This window comes from Oncorhynchus mykiss, chromosome 6 (assembly GCF_013265735.2).
Source record: "Oncorhynchus mykiss isolate Arlee chromosome 6, USDA_OmykA_1.1, whole genome shotgun sequence".
Classification (NCBI taxonomy): domain Eukaryota; kingdom Metazoa; phylum Chordata; class Actinopteri; order Salmoniformes; family Salmonidae; genus Oncorhynchus; species Oncorhynchus mykiss.
In genome coordinates, this window is record NC_048570.1 from 18,624,359 (window position 1) to 18,645,240 (window position 20,882).

The 20,882-nt window shown below is 42.1% G+C and overlaps 2 protein-coding genes across 3 annotated transcripts in view; both read right to left on the bottom strand.

Moving 5' to 3' along the window:
* LOC110525109 (C2 calcium-dependent domain-containing protein 4C) overlaps positions 1–20,619 on the bottom strand; it is a 30,214-nt gene extending 9,595 nt beyond the window's left edge. The window contains exons 1-2 of one of the 2 annotated variants that reach the window (XM_036979522.1): positions 20,525–20,619; positions 6,501–6,665 (exon numbers count right to left, since the gene is read on the bottom strand). The gene's annotated coding sequence lies outside the window, so the exon portion shown is untranslated. The remainder of the gene's footprint in view (positions 1–6,500; positions 6,666–20,524) is intronic. The other variant, XM_036979521.1, reaches the window with a different exon arrangement.
* On the bottom strand, positions 10,378–12,533 carry LOC110525387 (forkhead box protein B2-like). Its single transcript, XM_021605451.2, has one exon. It carries the CDS (start codon positions 11,856–11,858, stop codon positions 10,917–10,919), a length of 942 nt encoding a protein of 313 aa, XP_021461126.1. The 5' UTR covers positions 11,859–12,533; the 3' UTR covers positions 10,378–10,916.
* Positions 20,620–20,882: the final 263 nt, after the last annotated feature.

Sequence of the window (20,882 nt, forward strand, 5' to 3'; positions counted from 1 at the left end):
GTTATTTTACTCCTGCTCTTTAATTATTTGTGACTTTTATTTATTTTCTTTAAAAATGTATTGTTGGTTAAGGGCTTGTAGGTAAGCATTTCACTGTAAGGCCTACACCTGTTCTACATTTAGGGTGGCAGGTAGAGCCCAGTGGTTAGAACATTAAGAGAGTAAGGTTGCTGGATCAAATCCCTGCGCTGACAAGGTCAAAATCTGTTGTTCTGTTGTTCTGCCCTTGAACAAGGTAGTTAACTCACTGTTTCCTGGTATGTTGTCATTGTAAATAAGAATGTGTTCTTTAACTGACTTGTCTAGTTAAATAAAGGTTAATAAAAAAAATGCAGCATTTGATTTGAAAGGTTTTGTCCATGAAAACATGAATCCTAATGGCCACTAGAGGGTGCAAGCAGACTGAATTTAACCTTGGATGCCAATATGGCTAGATCCAGGGTGATTTTACTTAGATTTTTCTTCAAACATGTTTGTATATGGCTTTATTTGGGGGTTTTAACGTTTATTTTTTCAATGGATAAATATCAAAGAAGAAATCCACAGTGTCTCGTATCTTAAGTATCTTTCAATGGATGGTTTTTGATTATTTCCATGGGTCTATTATAGCACGGCAACAATTTGTCATGTTTATTATGTTGTAAAATTAACAGTCAGACAATAAATAACAAAGTGACACAATTACAGAGTTTAAAATACACACACTCCCAAGAAAGCCAAGAAAGCTATGGTAACTGAGCTAAACGACTACCGTAGCACTCACTTTCGTCATCATGAAGTGCTTGAGAGACCAGTCAAGGACCATATCACCTCCACCCTACCTGACACCCTAGACCCACTCCAATTTGCTTACCGCCCAAATAGGTCCACAAACGATGCAATCTCAACCACGCTGCCCTAATCCATCTGGACAAGAGGAATACCTATGTGAGAATACTGTTCATCGACTACAGCTCAGCATTTAACACCATAGTACCCTCCAAACTCGTCATCAAGCTCGAGACCCTGGGTCTCGACCCCGCCCTGTGCAACTGGGTACTGGACTTCCTGACGGGCCGCCCCCAGGTGGTGAGGGTAGGTAACAACATCTCCACCCCGCTGATCCTCAACACTGGGGCCCCACAAGGGTGCGTTCTGAGCCCTCTCTTGTACTCCCTGTTCACCCACGACTGCGTGGCTATGCACGCCTCCAACTCAATCATCAAGTTTGCGGACGACACTACAGTGGTAGGCTTGATTACCAACAACGACAAGATGGCCTACAGGGAGGAGGTGAGTAGTGACTAGCCACTTTAAACAATGCTACTTAATATAATGTTTACATACCCTACATTACTCTTCTTCTTACTCTTCTCATATGTATATGTATATACTGTACTCTTTATCATCTACTGCATCTTTATGTAATACATGTATCACTAGCCACTTTAAACTATGCCATTTTGTTTACATACCCTACATTACTATATACTGTACTCGATACCATCTACTGCATCTTGCCTATGCTGTTCTGTACCATCAATCATTCATATATCTTTATGTACATATTCTTTATCCCTTTACACTTGTGTGTATAAGGTAGTAGTTTTGGAATTGTTAGGTTAGATTACTCGTTGGTTATTACTGCATTGTCGGAACTAGAAGCACAAGCATTTCGCTACACTCGCATTAACATCTGCTAACCATGTGTATGTGACAAATAATTTTTATTTGATTTGATTATATATATATATATATAACTAGGCAAGTCAGTTAAGAACACATTCTTATTTACAATGACGGCCTACACCAGCCAAACCCAGACAACACTGGGCCAATTGTGCACCAGCCTATGGGATTCCAAATCACGGCCAGTTGTGATACAGCTGTGTCTGTGCGATTAGTTCCCCTTCTTTGCCTAATTAAAGACAACATTAATTAAGTGATTGGGAGGAACAACATGCCCGTGTCCCCTCGCGCTCTGATGAATATGCAGAGTGAGTCAGTCGGGGCCCCCACGATCTCAGGGGTCAGGTGACTTTTTGTGGGAGTTAAGATGTATTTTATTGTGCCAATAAAAACCCAAGTGCTTCCTCTAATGGAGAGATAAATGATCAGGGAGTCAGTGGAGGACCTTTCCTTTCACCACTGCCACAGCCTCAATTAACACTAAGGAGAGAGGAGAGAGAGAGAACAGTGTGTAGTAGCTAGAACCTGAGTCCATATTCATAAAGCTTCTAACAGTAGGAGGGTTGATCTAAGACCAGGTCCCCACTGTTGATTGATTATATTCTTGAAGGCAAAATTGATCCTAGAACAGCACTCCTACTCCGAGACACTTTATGATTACGGGCCCTGTGTTATAGGAAGTGTACTTACAGTGTAATGTGAAAGCAAGCACCCTAATGTCTATGTCAATGTCAAACTGTTGGTTGCAGAAGACAGATTGTCCTCCTTGTGATTAAGAAATCTACACCTACCTGTAATGTGAGTACCTGTATCTTCTAACATACATTCACTCATACTTTGCATACGAACATACACACGCACGCACACACACACACACACCCTCAGGGCTCATGTGATTAATGTGAGCTTCGGAATTATACCTGCTCAAGTTATGCCATACTTATCCATTGTGGTTTATCTAAGAGTTCAAACCCAGGTCTCACGCCCCTTTACTGCCCTACAGTACTAACACATGCAGATTCTTCCTTCTTTCTCTTTCCCTTTGTGTGTCTCTCCCATACCCATAACTACACACAGAGACATGTTCCTATGCACATCACACATTCATATCGCACAGGCACACATAACATACTATATAAACAGAGGCATCATGCCCATAGGGGGCACAGGAGCACGTGCCCCCTTTAGATTTGTCCTGTTAATATACAGTGCCCTCCGTAATTATTGGGACAGTGAAGTATTTTATATTATTTTGAAATTAACCAATGACTGTGAGGTTAAAGTATAGACTGTCAGCTTAAATTTGAGGTTATTTTCATTCATATCAGGTGAACCGTTCAGACATTACAACACTTTTTGTACATAGTCCCCCTGCTTTAGGGGAGGAAAGGGACACATTCATTGGGACAAATTCACTTATATATGTATTAAAGTAGTCAAAAATGAAGAATTTGGTCCCATATTCATAGCATTTTGGAATCACTTTTATTGTAAATACGAATACGTATCGAATATGTTTCTCAACACTTCTAAACATACAGCAAATGTGTTGAGTCACAAGCGTGATGTAGTCATTGTGTGCTATGAATGTGGGACCAAGTACTTCACTTTTTAGTACTTTAATACACATATAAGCAGGGATGGAAAAAGTACCCAATTTTCATACTCAGTAAATCTGAAAGTCACCCAGTAAAATACTATTTGAGTAAAAGTCTAAAAGTATTTGTTTTTAAATATGCTTAAGTATCAAAAGTAAATGTAATTGCTAAAATATACTTAAGGATCAAAAGTAAACGTTTAAATCATTTCAAAATCCTTATATAAAGCAAACCAGCAGGAATCATTTACTTGTTTATTTTCTTCTTCCGGATAGCCAGAGGCACGCGCCAACACTCAGACATCTTTTACAAATGACTGTGGCATGTGGAAAGTCACTGAGCTCTTAAGTAAGGCCATTCTACTTCCAATGTTTGTCTATGAAGATTGCATGGCTGTGTGCTCAATTTTATACTCCTGTCAGCAAGGGTGTGGCTGAAATTGCCGAATCCACTAATTTGAAGGGGTGTCCACAAGGAGGGAGCAATTTTACAAAGGGTCACGGCTAGCACGAAAGCCTGAGAGGCAGCTCCCCCCAAAAATTGGGTCGGGGGCACACGGGAAGATTGGCGGAGTCAGGGTTTAGACCTGAGCCAACTCCCCGTGCTTATCGTGGGGAGCGTGTGACTGGTCGAGCACTGTGTTATGCGGTGTTGCGCACAATGTCTCCAGTGCGCAGTCACAGCCCAGTCCGCTATATTCCAGCTCCTCGCATTGTCCGGTGCAGTGCGTCCTGTGCTAGTGCCCCGCATTTGCCGGGCGAAAGTAACCATCCAGCCAGTACGGGTTGATCCAGCTCTGCACTTGAGATCTCCAGTGCGCCTCCACGGCCCAGTGTATCCGGTGCCTGCTCCAAGCACCAGGCTTCCAGTGCATCTCCCCTGTCCGGTGAGACCTTTTCCTGTTCCACGTACCAGTCCTCCAGTATGTCTCCCCAGCCTGGTAAACCCTGTGGCAGCTCCACGCACCAGGCTTCCAGTGCGTCTCCTCAGTCCGGTGAGACCTGTTCCGGCTCCACGTAAGAAGCCTCCAGTGATGATCCATGGTCCGAAGCCTCCAGTGATGATCCATGGCACGAAACCTGTAGTGATGATCCATGGCCCGGAGCCTGTAGTGATGATCCATGGCACGAAGCCTCCACTGATAATCCATGGCCCAGAGCCTCCAGTGATGATCCATGGCACGAAGCCTCCAGTGATGATCCATGGCCCGGAGCCTGTAGTGATGAACCATGTCACGAAGCCTCCAGTGATGATCCATGGCCCGGAGACTGTAGTGATGATCCATGGCACGAAGCCTCCATTGATAATCCATGGCCCGGAGCCTCCAGTGATAATCCATGGCACATCCGAAGCCTCAAGTGATGATCCGGTTCCCTGTCCGGAGCCTCCAGCGACGGTCCCCAGTCCGAAGCCTCTGGCGACGGTTCCCAGTCCGTAGCCTCCGGCGATGGTGGTCTGTTTGATCTGCGGCCCGGACTGGGGACCGTCTCTGGAGGCTCCGGACTGGGGACCTGGACTGGTCTGTTTTCTCCGGCGATGATCTACGGCCCGGTTCCTCCGGTGATGATCTACGGCCCGGTTCCTCCAGTGAAGGTCCATGCAATAGGGCCGCCACCAAAGCGGAGGGATCTACGTCCCGCACCGGAGCCGCCGCCGTGAAGATATGCCCACCCGGACCCTCCCCTTTAGAGTCAGGTTTTGCGGCCGGAGTCCGCACCTTTATTATTATTCGACCATGCTGGTCATTTATGAACATTTGAACATCTTGGCCATGTTCTGTTATAATCTCCACCCGGCACAGCCAGAAGAGGACTGGCCACCCCACATACGCTCTCTCTAATTCTCTCTTTCTTTCCTCTCTCTCGGAGGACCTGAGCCCTAGGACCATGCCCCAGGAATACCTGACATGATGACTCCTTACTGTCCCCAGTCCACCTGACCGTGCTGCTGCTCCAGTTTCAACTGTTCTGCCTTATTATTATTCGACCATGTTGGTCATTTATGAACATTTGAACATCTTGGCCATGTTCTGTTATAATCTCCACCCGGCACAGCCAAAAGAGGACTGGCCACCCCTCACAGCCTGGTTCCTCTCTAGGTTTCTTCCTAGGTTTTGTCCTTTCTAGGGAGTTTTTCCTAGCCACCGTGCTTCTACACCTGCATTGCTTGCTGTTTAGAGTTTTAGGCTGGGTTTCTGTACAGCACTTTGAGATATCAGCTGATGTACGAAGGGCTAGGGGGGTTACTGTCACGCCCTGACCATAGAGAGGCTTTTATTCTCTGTCTTGGTTAGGCCAGGGTGTGACTAGGGTGGGCAATCAAATTTCTTTATTTCTATGTTGGTGTGGTTCCCAATCAGAGGCAGCTGTCTATCGTTGTCTCTGATTGGGGATCATATATGGGGCGGTAGGGTAGCCTAGTGGTTAGAGTGGTTGGACTAGTAACTGAAAGGTTGCAAGTTCAAATCCCCGAGCTGAGAAGGTACAAATCTGTCATTCTGCCCCTGAAATGGAAGTTTACCCACTGTTCCTAGGCCATCATTGAAAATAAGAATATGTTCTTAACTGACTTGCCTAGTTAAATAAAGGTAAAATATTGTCCTTTTTTGTTTGGGTTTTGTGGGTAGTTATTTTCTGTTTAGTGTCTGCACCTGACAGGACTGTTTCGGTTTTCACTCTTTGTTATTTTGTTTGAGTGTTTTGAGTAATACATTTATCATGAACCCTTACCACGCTTCGCTTTGGTCCATGCCTTCTGACGAGAGACGTGACAGGTGTGTCCAAACTTTTGACTGGTTCTGTATATTATTAAGTAAAGTTTGGCCAGGGGGGCTTTACTTGGCTCATCACAATCTAATGACTCCTTGTGGCGGGCCGGGCACCTGCCGGCTGACCTTGGTCGTCAGTTGAATGGTATTTCCTCCAATACATTGGTGCTGGTGGGAGTTAAGAAGCTTGGAGGGTAACGTTTCGGAGGATGCATTACTCGACCTTTGCCTCCCGAGCGTGTTGGGGAGTTGCAGCGATGAGACAAGATGGGGTAAACATATATAAATAAATAACCACCAGTCAGAGGGATACATAGATATGCAGTAAAATATACTTATTTTTTTACATAGAATTAAGCAGAATGCAGAAAAAGCGATCCTCACCTAATTTGTGCCCCCTCAGATTTTTGGGGTGCAATACCCCTGTAAATAAACATCTAAAACAGACATCATAGAAATATACATACTGATTCTTCTCTGTTTCTCTCTTTCCTCCTTCCCCGCAGGCCCGGTAACTCCATATCTGTGGCCTTGGGCAGGGAGAGTCCTGTTGCCTCTACTCTCTTACTGGACAAAGAGGGCTGTGGTTCAGTCCGACGGTCAGACATCCAACTATAGATCCTTAATATCCCCTGAGGTGGGTAATGACATGGGGATGGGAAGGTTAAATAGCTGGAACAGTGTAGAGCCCAATCAGGGCATGGTCATATTCATTAGGGCACACCATAGCAAAATGTTTTGTAAAGGATAACAAAAACGAGCACAGAATGTCCCTCGCGTTTTCAGGCTGTTTTTTTATTCTTTTTTTCTGTTTTGTCTAATGTATGTATACAACCCATGTGTGAAAGTATAGTAGGCAGCAGCAGATTTAAATGTAACTGTTCAAACTATAATCGTTCATACAGAGAAAATACAAATATTGACTTTGTCCTTTCAGTATTTTTTGAGTACTTTACCCTCCGTTTCTATTGTTGAGGCCATAAATAAAAATATGAGCGCTTATCCCCTCCCACCTTAACCTCCTCAAAAGGTTGGAAAGTTTCTGGGACCTCTTCTCCGACTGGACTGTGTCTCAATGTGAGAAAATGAGAGATTAAAGAGGAGAAAAGATTTAAAGAGGAGAAAGTTTGGGACAGAGGCCAACAAGACTGCCCCCTAACCTCTTTTTGCAATCTATAATAAAGAGTAATAATGTCTAATCAGGTAAAATAATGTGAACCATTAAAGCAGACAGCAGAATGGAGATTGGATGAGCTGCGTCAGAGGACCTTGTTCAACGGACATTGCTTACTTCAGCCAGGAGGGCAGCTAGACCCTCTGAGCACTGAATCACCCTCAATCATAGAGAGAGAGAACATAAGAGAGAAAGGGATTGAGTGCAAGAGGAAAGAGGGGTGGATGTAACGGAGAGGGAGAATGAAAGGGTTGGAGAAAGAGAAGAGGTGGGGCAAAGAGTGAGAGACAATGAATAGAGAGAGTTATTGTAATCTGTGGTCCTCTCTAGGTGACCTACCATTTATAGCGCTAGCGCTGACAGCTTCTCTCTGTCGCCTGAGCTGATGGTTAATGCTGCCTAGGTGAGCTGTTCATTGGTCAGGCTTGGCTGGCTCCACAGGCAGCAGACACGTGCCAACTATCCCCACCGTCAAGAGGCTGGTGTGGTACAGACGGTGAGGCGGCCATTACCGAGTGGCAGCAGCTGTGGTCCATACTCCCAGCGCCCGCTAGCAGTGAATCACATACGTTAGCACGATGAAGCTAACTCTTTCAGGCAGTCTGTAAGGCTGGCTTTGAAGACAGCTGTGTACAGATGTGGGCTATTGGAGTGCATAGTACTACTACTACCTGGTCAACAAAAGAGTAGCCTCCTTGTGTGTGGTTGTACTTTTACGGCCTCTGGCAAGAGATGTGTGGACCTTTATGGCACAGGTGGTAGTGTGCTAGCCCTCAGGCTTGCAGGAGTTTGTCAGGAGTGACATGTATAGTAAGTAGCACGTCAGCATACTGTAGGTGACATATAATTACAATGATTAAATGTCAGCATTTTGATATATTCTAATGTTGTGGATCGAGTGTGTAAAGTTTCTCAGTTGCACATTGGAGTTGCTCTTTCAAGGTCCTGAGATGTATCTCCGAGCTCACACTTCTTCTGGCACTGAAGATTCTAGTTGAAAAAGAAACCTCTTAAGAATATTATAATTTCATTAGTACTGCTACATAGTGAAGCCCTTGTGCCCTTGTGTGGGGTCTCGTTCTCTACTGTCTCCCGTCTTCTAAATCCACGAGTTTGTGCAGAGAGGGAGAAAAAATGCACTGCTGCAGTCCAAGGGTCTTTGTGCATGCTTGAGAATAACTACATTGCAGTTGGCGAAGGGAGACTAACTGATGATCTACAAATCACCTCACCATTAGTGATGATGGCTAATTGTGTTTTTTTGGTAGACTGCAATCCCCAACTGCAATGTAGTCAATCTCAAACACACCCCTTTTCTCTAGTTTAGCCTGTGTGGATGAGTAGACCTGTTTGTTTATGTCCGCACTGATGGTTTAACTTGACTATAGATAACTGCAGCAGTGGCACAGAGAAATCTCATTGTTCACCCTAAATTCTACTGGATTAAATAATGAATCTATCAATGCAATTATATGTTTTTACCAATTGACTCAATTTCTCTCATGCAATGTTACCCATTATATTAAAATTTACGATCCGTTTCAGAGAATATCATATCTCTGCTCTGCTCTGCTCTGTGTGTGTGTGTGTGTGTGTGTGTGTGTGTGTGTGTGTGCGTGTGTGTGTGGATGAATGAGAGCATTAATGAATTAAGCTGCTCATTATGATGGCCTGTTCTTGTTGGTCATTAAAAAAACGCATGTAGAATTTGTCACCCTGGCCCGATGGAGTCTGGGTAATTATGGTTAATGTCTCATCTCCTATTCAAGACTGGAGCATTATTCTTGGGAGGGTCGCGCAGCAACGACCCCCTGACCTCATATTTTATTCATCTTAACAGTCATATTATTCATGATTAACAGATTTTCACAGAACAAAAGTTAGATTCATATTCATGTCATACAATTTAGTTCATGCTAACAGTTGTTATAAGATATAATAAAGTTTTTGCCTTTTGCAAACAAATGGTCATAATCTCACTTTCAGCCCTATTCAGATTCATACCTCTGTGTCTTTTGTCTCTTGATTTGATATGACTTGAGAGAGAAAGAGAGATTAATTATAAAAAATATAATTTGAAAGAAAAGAGTGTGTGTGCATGCGTGTGTGTTTGTGTGACAGAGACCTCGTTAATAATGACACAGACCAATTTCAATCCTAGCTCCCACGTCTTTCCTCCACTTGTGCATCTCAATTATTTGTTCAGAGGCTGGTGTGACAATGGCATGGGTTATGGTTGCCTTTGGCATGCTAAACAGGAAGACAGCCTGAAAGTAAGTCACTGTCAGTGGGCAGTACCAAGCCCTTTGTGTTCTGGAGGGGACCTGCTCCCTGGACTTCAAAGGTGGGATTATGTTGAAAAGAGAAAAACAAAAGAAAACTTCATCTAATGCCCGCTTTTGAAGTTATGGAGATATATAATACCCCCCACCCCCCATCCATCTTTTGTGGCACACACACTCATAGGCACACATGCACACACAGTGCTACCTCTTGAGTTCTTGCAAAAAACTGAATTTGATTGACAGATTTAATAACCTATTCATTTAATAATTAACGTTTAGAGCTTCCAATTATAGGCCTATATGCTAGATGTTACAACAATATTCGGGAAATGATATTTGATGTTAGCATAGCCTAACAGGATGTTTCAATATAATTCAATATGTGGGACGTTGGCTTGTATACAAACACTGTGAAATCACTCGTTAATAAACGGTTTCATTTGGGTTAGGTTCCGCGCGAGACAGAACGTTTTTTTGGCGCTTTATTGGCCTCGCCCATGTGTGTGATAACGTGTAGATGTTTCAAACCTAACAATAACCATAAAAGGCATAAACTACTCTTCAGCTCCGTGACGAGCTCTGTGAATATCACGATACCCCTCAAAGCAAACATTAGCCTTTATGTTTGTATTACAACATTTTCAAGAGTGTGAATGAGTTTGAATAAGCTTGAATGTAACCGCATAAATTGAAACCTGAAATATCGTGTGTAGGCCTATAGGCCTAATAAGGTGCAAAATAGTTGAACTTGCTCTCATGACTTTCGCACGAGGTGTCACGCACTAACTGAAAACTAGGAAACAACATCAGAAAAATAAGGTCTCGATAATTCAAATAAATCATTCCAATTAAAACTTAACACAATAACTCATGACAGATCATGTATTTCGTTTAAAGTTCTTTATAAATCTCTTAAGATAAATAATGTTATTTTACAGTTATAACATTTATCTTACGTGCTAATAACAACAGTCCATATACATTGTGTTATTATTAAACTACACATTTAATTATTCAATTAAATCTAATGAACAAAAACTTTAAAACAATTTATATTATTCACTCAAACATGTAAAAACTGAGGCAGCAAGTTTTGATCTTCCTCTATATTTTTATTGAATTAATTATGATTATTAAATCAAAACTCTTTGGGTCAATTCCTGATTGTATTTCAGTGCCACTTTTAATGTGGCAAATGCCTTCACAATGTGCTAATGGAGTAAGAACAAATTATGCTGAAATGCGTGGTAGCCAACTCATCACTAGAATGATAGGCCTACAGTCTGAATTCCTTCACAGGTCACCATACCTGCTCAACTTTTAGGCAACTATAGGCTAAATGATTAACATTTTAGATACTGCTCTTGCCCCTTATGTTGTTTGTTCCCTCGTCGATACAGAATCGAGTTTGACGTTTTATCCGGTTAAGGCAGCAGGAGAACCGGGTGTATCGGATTGCCCATGCCCTCCAAAGGATCGGAACCATTCTTCTCGAGCAATGATGAAGGGGAGCAGAGATGCGATGGGCCGGGCGGAAGGCCCGAAAGACCGGGCATCGGACCCATAGACGGGGTCGGTTTGATGGGCACGGGCATGGTGGGCAGCGTCTGTCCGCTCGCGTGGTGGTAGAGATCCTTCATGGACACGCCAAAGGGAGCGTACTCTGAGGAGACTGGTAGGGGCATGGCGCTCATGGAATCTGACAGCATGCCGACGTGCGGCCACATTGAGTTGACCACACTGCTGAGCTGCGCGGGCACAGGGTAGCCCAGGTGCTGCATTACCGAAGTAATGGGCAGCCCGCTTGTCATCACGCCCTTGTAGTCCCGACCTATGATGTTCTCAATGGCGAACGGGTGCTTGAAGCCGCCGGACTGTCCGCAGTTGATGCTGCCGTAGCTCTGGAAGTGGGGGAGCCTTCCCACTGCCGCGGCGGGGCCTTGGTGCTCATGATGCCCCCCACTCAGCTTGCCCTGGTGGTGGAAATAGTGCATCATTGGGGAGCTCTTGGAGGCCATGTGCTCAGCGCGCAGCAGTTTGAAGCGCTTCCTCCTGCGTAGAAAGCTGCCGTTTTCGAACATGTCTCCACAGTCTGGGTGCAGGGCCCAAAAGCTGCCCTTCCCCGGTTGTTCGGGCCGCCGGGGGATTTTGATGAAGCAGTCGTTAAAGGACAAGTTGTGTCGCAGAGAGTTCTGCCACCGCTGTGTGTTCTCCCGGTAGTAAGGGAATCGGTCCATGATGAACTTGTAGATGTCGCTCAGTGGGAGCATCTTCTCGGTGGAGTTCTGGATGGCCATGGCTGTCAGAGAGATATAAGAGTAAGGCGGCTTCTGCTCGCTGTACGAGTTCTTCCCCGGACGAGGCATGCTTTTGGTTACTTATTTATGATGTATCAATAGCATATGCTGTATATTGTTTGTTAAGGGCGCCTGAATGTTGTTGCAAGTCTTTGGTCAGTATGAGTGACTTGGCGCGAGTCAGAGTTTTCCACAGTTTGGAGACACCAAAATCATTGATCTCCTGGCATGTTGTTCTTCTTTTAGTGGTGTACATGGAAGATCATAAGTGAGTCAGTCAGGCAAACACAGACACAGACTCTGGTCATGTTTTCTCCAGATGAATTCCCCAAAGATGCGGATCACAAAAAGCACCAAAAGGTTTCCTTGAAGAATCGTGTTTTTTTTCCGTCCACAGGCGCACACTAATTTAGCCTACACGTTTATCTCGCGCGTAAAAGTACAACACATCAAATAAAGTCCGCCTCTTTCGCAGTCTCTGCGACAGTACAGGGCAAGGAGTTGGTGATGCTCCTCGCTTTGGGCCTAATGCTCTTCGTGTGCGCTCTTCTGGCCACCCCTTACCGTTTTTGTAAGGCTGGAGCGGCGCAGAGACCCCTGCAGGTCTCGCTCTATTATCACATGGTATTCAGGCACTTACGGACCCGTCGCGGGGGAAGGGGAGGGATGGATGATGAGGATTACAGGAGAGGGGAAGGGAGAATCTAAACACATTCGTGCGCCCCGGTGCCAATCAGGAAACTCGCGCGCTCTGAGAAGAAAAAGGGTGGATATAATAGTATTAGTGATGAGGCAAATAAAAACCTATAATAGTAGCCTATAATCTAATAATACTAAAGTTAATATTATGATTACTATAAAGAGATTATTAAAAGATAATTAAAAAACAGACAAATGTTCTTACACTTTTTTAAATTGTGGAATAGCCCTACAGCCACGTCTTTATTAGAATAAGTTGTAATGTAATTTATCTTTCACCAATTTTGTACATTTTAGTCCCCGATAGGCCTAATTCTAAATCATTCATGAAAATTAACAACTTGTCTCTGTGCTTTATGTGAGTTAATAAGGTCAACTTGAAACAGTGTGGCTTTTTAACTAGGATACTACAGATCCCTGAATTATTAAAGTTGCGTTTTTAAAAATTCGTTATAGGCTTTATCTTCATTTTCTATCTTAGTTTTCTCTTTGTTTATGTGAAGAAATATGACAGATTCCAAGCTAGTCCTAGCTACATCGAGTGTACAAAACATTAGGAACACCTTCCTAATATTGAGTTACACTCCCTTTGCCCTCAGAACAGCCTCAATTCGTCCGGGCATGGACTCTACAAGGTGTCGAAAGCGTTCCACGGGGATGCTGAACCATGTTGACCAACGCTTTCCACACTTGTGTCAAGTTGGCTGGATGTCCTTTCGGTGTTGGACCATTCTTAATGCACACGGGAAACTGTTGAGCGTGAAAAACCCAACAACGTTGCGCTTGGCACCTACTACCATACCCCGTTCAAAGGCACTTACATCTTTTGTCTTGCCCGTTCACCCTCTGAATGGCACACATACGCAATGCATGTCTAAGTTTTCTCAAGGTTTAAAAATCATTATTTAACCTGTCTGTTCCCCGGGCGCCGAAGACGTGGATCTCGATTAAAGCAGCCCTCCCCACCTCTCTGATTCAGAGGGGTTGGGTTACACATTTCATTTGAATGCATTCAGTTGTACAACTGACTAGGTATCCCCCTTTCCCTTTCCTCCCCTTCATCTACACTGATTGAAGTGGATTTAACAAGTGACATCAATAAGGGATCATAGTTCCTAATGTTTTGTACACTAAGTGTATTTTATGCACAGTAATTTTGATGCTTCAAAATGCAACTTTATGCAACCTATTTAACTTTATGCACGCTGTTCAGAAGGATACCTCATACAGTGCCTTCAGAAAGTATTCATACTTTCACATTGTGTTGTGTTATAGCCTGAATTCAAAATGGATGACATAGATTTTTTTTATCTCACCCAACTACACATATGTCACACAAATGACAAAGTGAAAACATGTTTTTTAGCAAAATTATTGAAAATTAAATACAGTATCTCGATTTACATAAGTATTCACACCCCTGAGTCAATACTTTGTAGAAGCACCTTTGGCAGTGGTTACAGCTGTGAGTCTTTCTGGGTAAGTCTCTAAGAGCTTTGCACACCTGGATTGTACAATATTTGCACATTATAATTGTTTTTATTCTTGAAGCTCTGTCAAGTTGGTTGTTGATCATTGCTAGACAGACATTTTCAAGTCTTGCCATAGATTTTCAAGCTAATTTAAGTCAAAACTTTAACTAGGCCACTCAGGAACATTCAATGTTGTCTTGGTAAGCAACTCCAGTGTACATTTGGCCTTATTTTTTAGGTTATTGTCCTGCTGAAAGGTGAACTTGTCTCCCAGTGTCTGTTGGAAAGCAGACTGAACCAGGTTTTCCTCTAGCATTTTACCTGTGCCGTTTCTTTTTATCCTAAAAAACTCCATAGTCCTTGATGATGACAAGCATACCCATAACATGGGCAACTGTGGCCCCCATCAAAGTTGTCCATAACTTTTATAGGCTATGAACACACACACACGTTGATTAATTGCTGAGAGGTGATTCATTGCAACCAACCTGCCATCTCACACACACACACACACACACACACACACAATCATGTTGTTTGAGATTAATTGCGGTGAGGAGACTCGTTGCAGCCAACCTGCTGTCTGTCTGTTTAAACACCCTCTCGTGTATCCTACAAGGATGTAAACAAACTTGCTCCCATCTCTGAGTTGATAAACAGAATAACAAAAGCTGTTCCTGCTTTTGCATTGCCAGGTGTAATGTCTCGGCCCTTGACGCGCCCACAAATACATTAAAATACCCACTGGGCACAGACGTCAGTTCAACGCAGTGGCGTGTATTCATGGATGCCAAGGGAAGCCAGTCTTCTCAACAAAAAAAAACACAAAAAAAAACATAAAACAAGTTCTCTTTTGTCTCTCTCTTGTTTCAGAATGTTCCTTCAATTCGCAAGAGGCTGAATGTATCTCACAGGAGAAAGCTTCCGAGCGAGTGAAACAGCGCCCCTCTGTCTCTCTACGTGTAGGCTATCTATCTGATGCTGTCTTGTCCAAATGAGTATGACATTGTTGCCGCCTGTAGCATTGAATGCAAGAGAAGCCAGCAACCATCTGGCCTCCCTTGACAAAAAAAGTATTAAAACATTTGCCAATCAGAGTTGAGCTAAACTAAATGGTCCTGGTGCACCAAAAAACAGTGTTGAGGGAAGCCAGCCTGGATTTGGCGTCACTCCTATCAAATCCCATTGAGAGCAGATGTCTTTAACAGAAAAATTTGAATTGTTGAATTTCGTTGTCTTCTGGTGGCTAGCTATCCAGCTAGCAAAAATGGTCCCTTTTCTAAATTAGTCATGGATGGAGATAGGGATTTTGACTTGTGGTTTTACTTCATTCTCCGTACTGGACAATGATTATAATAACGATTCTGATCCAACTATTAATTCATACACTGTTGTGCCCCTGGCCTGAGAGGATGGCAGTTCAATATGTAGATAGATGTAGAAGGCTACTGTTAACTAGCTAACGTTGCCCATGAATGGAAGTTAGGCTAGCAAGCAATCATTTTAGCCAGGTAGCCTAGGACAACAACAAGCATGTACTGTATGACAGAGTGATAGACCGTTTCATCAACATGAAAGAGAGGAGGATGGCATTGGCGTTTTTCTACAAGTTTCTACTTGCACGAACACACACAAACACACACACAGAAATCAGAATCATGGACAGGCACATCATATTTAGCTTACTTTGATTGACTAAATTATTTTTGGTATCGTTTGGTGTCACTGTATTAGACTAAGCAGAGGAAATGTGATGATGTTGAAGTATTGAAATTGAAATGGTGCTGGAATAGTGGAGGCAGCTCCAGTTGTCTGCAACTTGCAGTAACCCTTTGTGGTTCTAAATCAATAGTTGTTTAGTGGCCCGAAAATGTCAGAAACATTAACTGGCTTGACCATGCTGTACATCATGCTGTCTGTTACTGTACATGGAATATGCTTTGTGGACTTCACTGGACAGAGGTTGCTATCCGGTTTTGTGATAAAACATAGATGTGGCTGAATTTATTCTGCTTCTGTCTTTTTATTGTCTCTGCCTTTAGGCCTATATATCATGGTCGCAAGACATATGAATTAACAGGTTATAGAGCCAACAATGCAGTGATTTTACCCATGCACTACTACTGGTTTAACGTCTAGTTTTGATTTACATTTGGTTGAGTTGTCGACTGAAGTGAATTCAACTTGACATCAACAAAAATGTAGGTTAAAAGTTGTGTGAAAAAGAGAGGACATATTGATTACTTTTTTAAAATCCAGTCAGTTTTCCACGTTGATTCAGCATCATCACATTGTTTTTTCGGGTTGAAATGACATGAAAAAACGTTGATTCAACCAGGTTTGCCCAGTGGGTAATGAAGCCTTCCATGATTTACCTTCCATGGAGAGAGGTCAACAAATTTAATTAAGCTGAGCTTGCTATATTAGATATGAATATTCAAACCGGTGTCAATTAATTAGCCAACAGATTATGTGTCGTCGTCGTCGCCGTCGTCCCCACAGTCCTTCAAGCACTAAAGGGTCACCGGTGCCAAAGGATAGCATATTTTATACATATTAGTCTTTATATTTGCAGCTCTATTTGTCGCTCGCTGACCAAGAGAGCACTTTTAAAACGAATTTAGGCTATAGGCTTCATGAAGAATGCATTGTTTTTCAGAGCCTAAAAATGTGTCGGTGCCCTTTGAGGCCCACAGAAGCTAACACGGGGGTATACATCCTCTTTAAACACTTGGGAAAGATAAATATTAAATCTGTTTCCACAAAGGGGGCCGTTAAGTAGACACCACGCTGATATGCATAACACAATTAATTAGGTACTGTAGTCTGCAGCATCCAACTCCTGGACAAACAACTAGGCTACTTGTAAAGCACACCTTCTGGGCATACTGAACATATGCTGGAATTATCCTTAATTGGCTAATTACGTAAATTACTCATTATTTTTTTTTACAGCACATCAATTATAAAAGATATATCAATTAATTTAGCATACATTAAGACTGCACACCGCTGTAGAACGAGGTATGGGGATGAAGGCGCAGGGAGGGGGCCCACACATGGTGGTGGGGGTTGCGGGAAAAGGGGTCGTCTGTTTGTTTCGAGAGTCTAATAATTATTTGTTCAGCTTAGGGCAGGATATTCTTCCTCTGTCTCCCGTTTGAAAATATATGTGGATAATGGCAATTATGATAATAATCTTTAAAGACCCCTCACGAAGTCATCATGGGCGCATCGCGGCATAGCGAGCCATTTAAATCAATTACTATTGTTTCAACAGGAAAATGAGCCTGTTTGGGAGTGGTAAGGCTTACCGTTGGAGTAATGGGAAATTATTTAGTGGTGACGCTTAATGCTCCGTGATCGCTCTATTTCCCCATAAAACAGAGGGTGGGTGGTGATGTCGTTTCCTTGTTGTCGTTCAAAGTTACTGGAAACTAAGCCAAATTCTGGCGAACCTATAGGCCTCATGAGTCGTGACAGAAAAGTGGCTTTTTGGTTGGAAATATTGCACAAATCTGGTCTTCATTTAGTCATTTGAGTAATACCAGCCTATACACAATGTGTCTCATCCATGACGACTAAGTGAATTACACTCGTATCAGAGACCGTTTGTTCCTCAGAGAAAATACAATAAGGAAGGTCATTTGATTTGGCGCGAGTCGGTTGTGGTGTAGTGGTTGTATGTTAAGCGAGCGAGGCCGTTGATGCTTTACCGGGCGACAGACGCTGGGCGGCAGTGATAACCTCTCCATCAACTCCCTCTCTATCTCCACCCCCGCCTATTTCGAAGACAATGTTCTGCACATGCCACACCATTGGTTATGTATGCACCTGTCCTGGCCATGCAAGCCCCAGCTTATTTGCTAAAATATTACAGTAGTGGAGTTGACCAGCCTGGTTAGTCCAAATAACTGAAGAAGTCTATTTAAGTTAAAGGATAAGGTAGGGTAACTTCAGGTAAATTGATCTAATATTTAGTCATTTAGAAAAAGTTAGATATTTACAGTATAATATAATGAAGTTAGATGTAACCTTTTAATATACATACCATTAAGGGAGACTTAAAATAAATAATCCACTTGTTTAGAGATAAAAACCATTTATCCGTTTTTAAGGTGAGTGTGTTGGGGCAACTGGCCCCTCCTCCAATGGGACTGTCCCCCTGGCAATCCAATACAAGTTCAATGGTACCTACACTGAACAAAATAAAAAAGCAACATGCAAAAATGTCAAAGATTTTACTGAGTTACAGTTCATATAAGGAAATCAGTCAAATTGAACCGCCCCCCTACTGCTGTTTATTATCTATAGTCACTTTACAAATGACCTCGACTAACCTGTACCCCCACACATTGACTCTGTACCTGTACCCCCTCTTCATAGAGCCTTGTTATTGTTATCTACATTTGTGTTACATTTTGATTTATTAGATTTTTTTACTTTAGTTTATTTAGCAAATATTTTATTAAGTCTATTTCTTGAACTGCATTGTTGGCTAAGGGCTTGGAAGTAAGGTCACCTGTTGTATTTGGGGCATGTGACAAATATAGTTTGATTTGAACATGCAACAATTTCAAAGATTTTACTGAGTTACAGTTCATATAAGGAAATCAGTCATTTGAAATAAATTCATTCGGCCCTAATCTATGGATTTCACATGATTGTGAATACAGATATGCATCTGTTGGTCACAGATACCTTAAAAATGTGTATTTGAATATAACAATTAAATTACATTTTATAACTGAATTCAATATTCATTCATTTCAAATAATGAAATACAAGTTCAATTTATGAATTAAATGATTCAATTTGTGCATAAAACATTCTAAAATATTGAATTCAAATACAGTTTCTGTTGGCACTGATATCACTCCATAAACATCTGGTAACTAGCCCCCCTAAAAAAATGTCCAACTGCTCACACAAAAAAAGCAAAGTTTGGTCAAAAAATGTGGTTTGTGGATGATGGTCACACTTAGGCAAACAAACTATGAAGGGAAATAAGTTGCTACAGTGTACACTTTTTTTGTTATTTAATGAAATGTTGGTTTTAGAAAAGGTGTATTTTTTCCCCAAGTACCGGAGTAACTAGGAAGATTTGGATAGGATTTGGCAATACAATGAAAACAGGGAACTTATTAGTGAGATGTGCAATGCCATTTTGTTTCAATATAGATTTAAACACATTCATCTTCGGGACCAATGTTATCTTGGGGGGGGGGGGGGGGGGGGGTCATGTAAATAGTCCGGATGGCCATTTAATTTGTTGTTCAGCAGTCTTATGGCTTGGGGGTAGAAGCTGTTAAGGAGCCTTTTGGTCCTAGACTTGGCGCTCCCGTACTGCTTGCCGTGTGGTAGAAGAGAGAACAGTCTATGACTTAGGTGACTGGAGTCTTTGACTATTTATTGGGCCTTTCTCTGACACCGTCAAGTATATAGGTCCTGGATGTCAGGAAGCTTAGCCCCAGTGATGTACTGGGCCGTACACACTACCCTCTGTAGCGCCTTACGGTCAGATACCGAGCAGTTGCCATGCCAGGCGGTGATGCAACCGGTCAGGATGCTCTCGATGGTGCAGCTGTAGAACTTTTTGAGGATCTGGGGACCCATGCCAAATCTTTTCAGCTTTAGCCAGGTGTGCGTTTATATTTTGTTCAGCGTAAAATGTTTGAATCTGAGAGTAAATAAAGCCAAATATATTGATAAAAGCCACATTGTCCAAGAGAGCACTTCTTTAAAAACCCCTATGAGAAAAATTAATGATGGAAAAACGATTGGAACCATTTCCCTGTTTGACTGCTAGGTTTTATAGGTATTATGACACCTCCACTGTGGGGGGACAAATTGCTGTTTTTTTTTGTCAAACTCCCTTCTAACATGTCCTGTGTGGCCTGTGATCATCATAGAGGGGAACAGAAGGCACGTCCATATTCCAGAGAGTCTTAGTTTTCATGAATGGGTTATAGCTCAAACAGTTCAAACGCTAGAGCCAAATTCATAGGAAGAAAAATAAATTCAACATGCCACATTGGCTTCAGAATCCACCAAAAACCACTCTGTTTGTATCTTCTGTTTATCACAGAGAGCATTTGATTCTATTTATTTTCCTCTACCTTTCCTTGCTGGAAAAGTACCAGGTTGTTGTCTCTGGTTTTGAATATGAATGTAGAGATTTGAATTTGAAAACTGAATCTGAATGCATCTGAAAAATGTAATATATGAAACTTTGGTAAAATTTTAATTATAGTTTGTAAACTTTATACACTGACAATGAATGCAATATCTACCATATTGAAATTGAATATATAAATATTTAATTTGAATGCAAAAGTAATTCAATTCATTTTCAAATCATGAAATAGAAGTTCAATTTATGAATTAAATGATTCAATTACAAATTCAAAATTATGGAATTAAAATACAATATATGTTGGCACTGAAATCTCTCCATACACCTTACCCTACCCCTATTACTTACAAGAGTAAAAGTTTAAAGTTTGAAATATTGCTGAACAACCTCATGGGGATTCAAAACAGTACACAGTTACAGTCACTCACCCTTCTAGATAAGTTGAAACAGTCTAACCAGGTCTTGTGTCTTGAAGTTGCTGATAGCTATTGCTAGCCAACTTCTTTTGCCAATTAGCTTTAGCCAGGTGTGTGACCATGGCAAAGTTGGTTTGACATTAAATAGCCTAGCTCTGGGGCTAGGTTAGGGACCGTCAATAAATTACACAATGTAAATGGGACAATATCTTCAAGTTGCATATATTTTAGCTATCTCATTAAATGCTTTCAATATTTGCATATGAATTTCTACATTTTATATTTGGTTTGAGGTTTTTCAGTCATTGAAATTTGTCGCTATTGACATTTTCTTTACATTATCCCACGTACATTGTGTAATTTACTGATG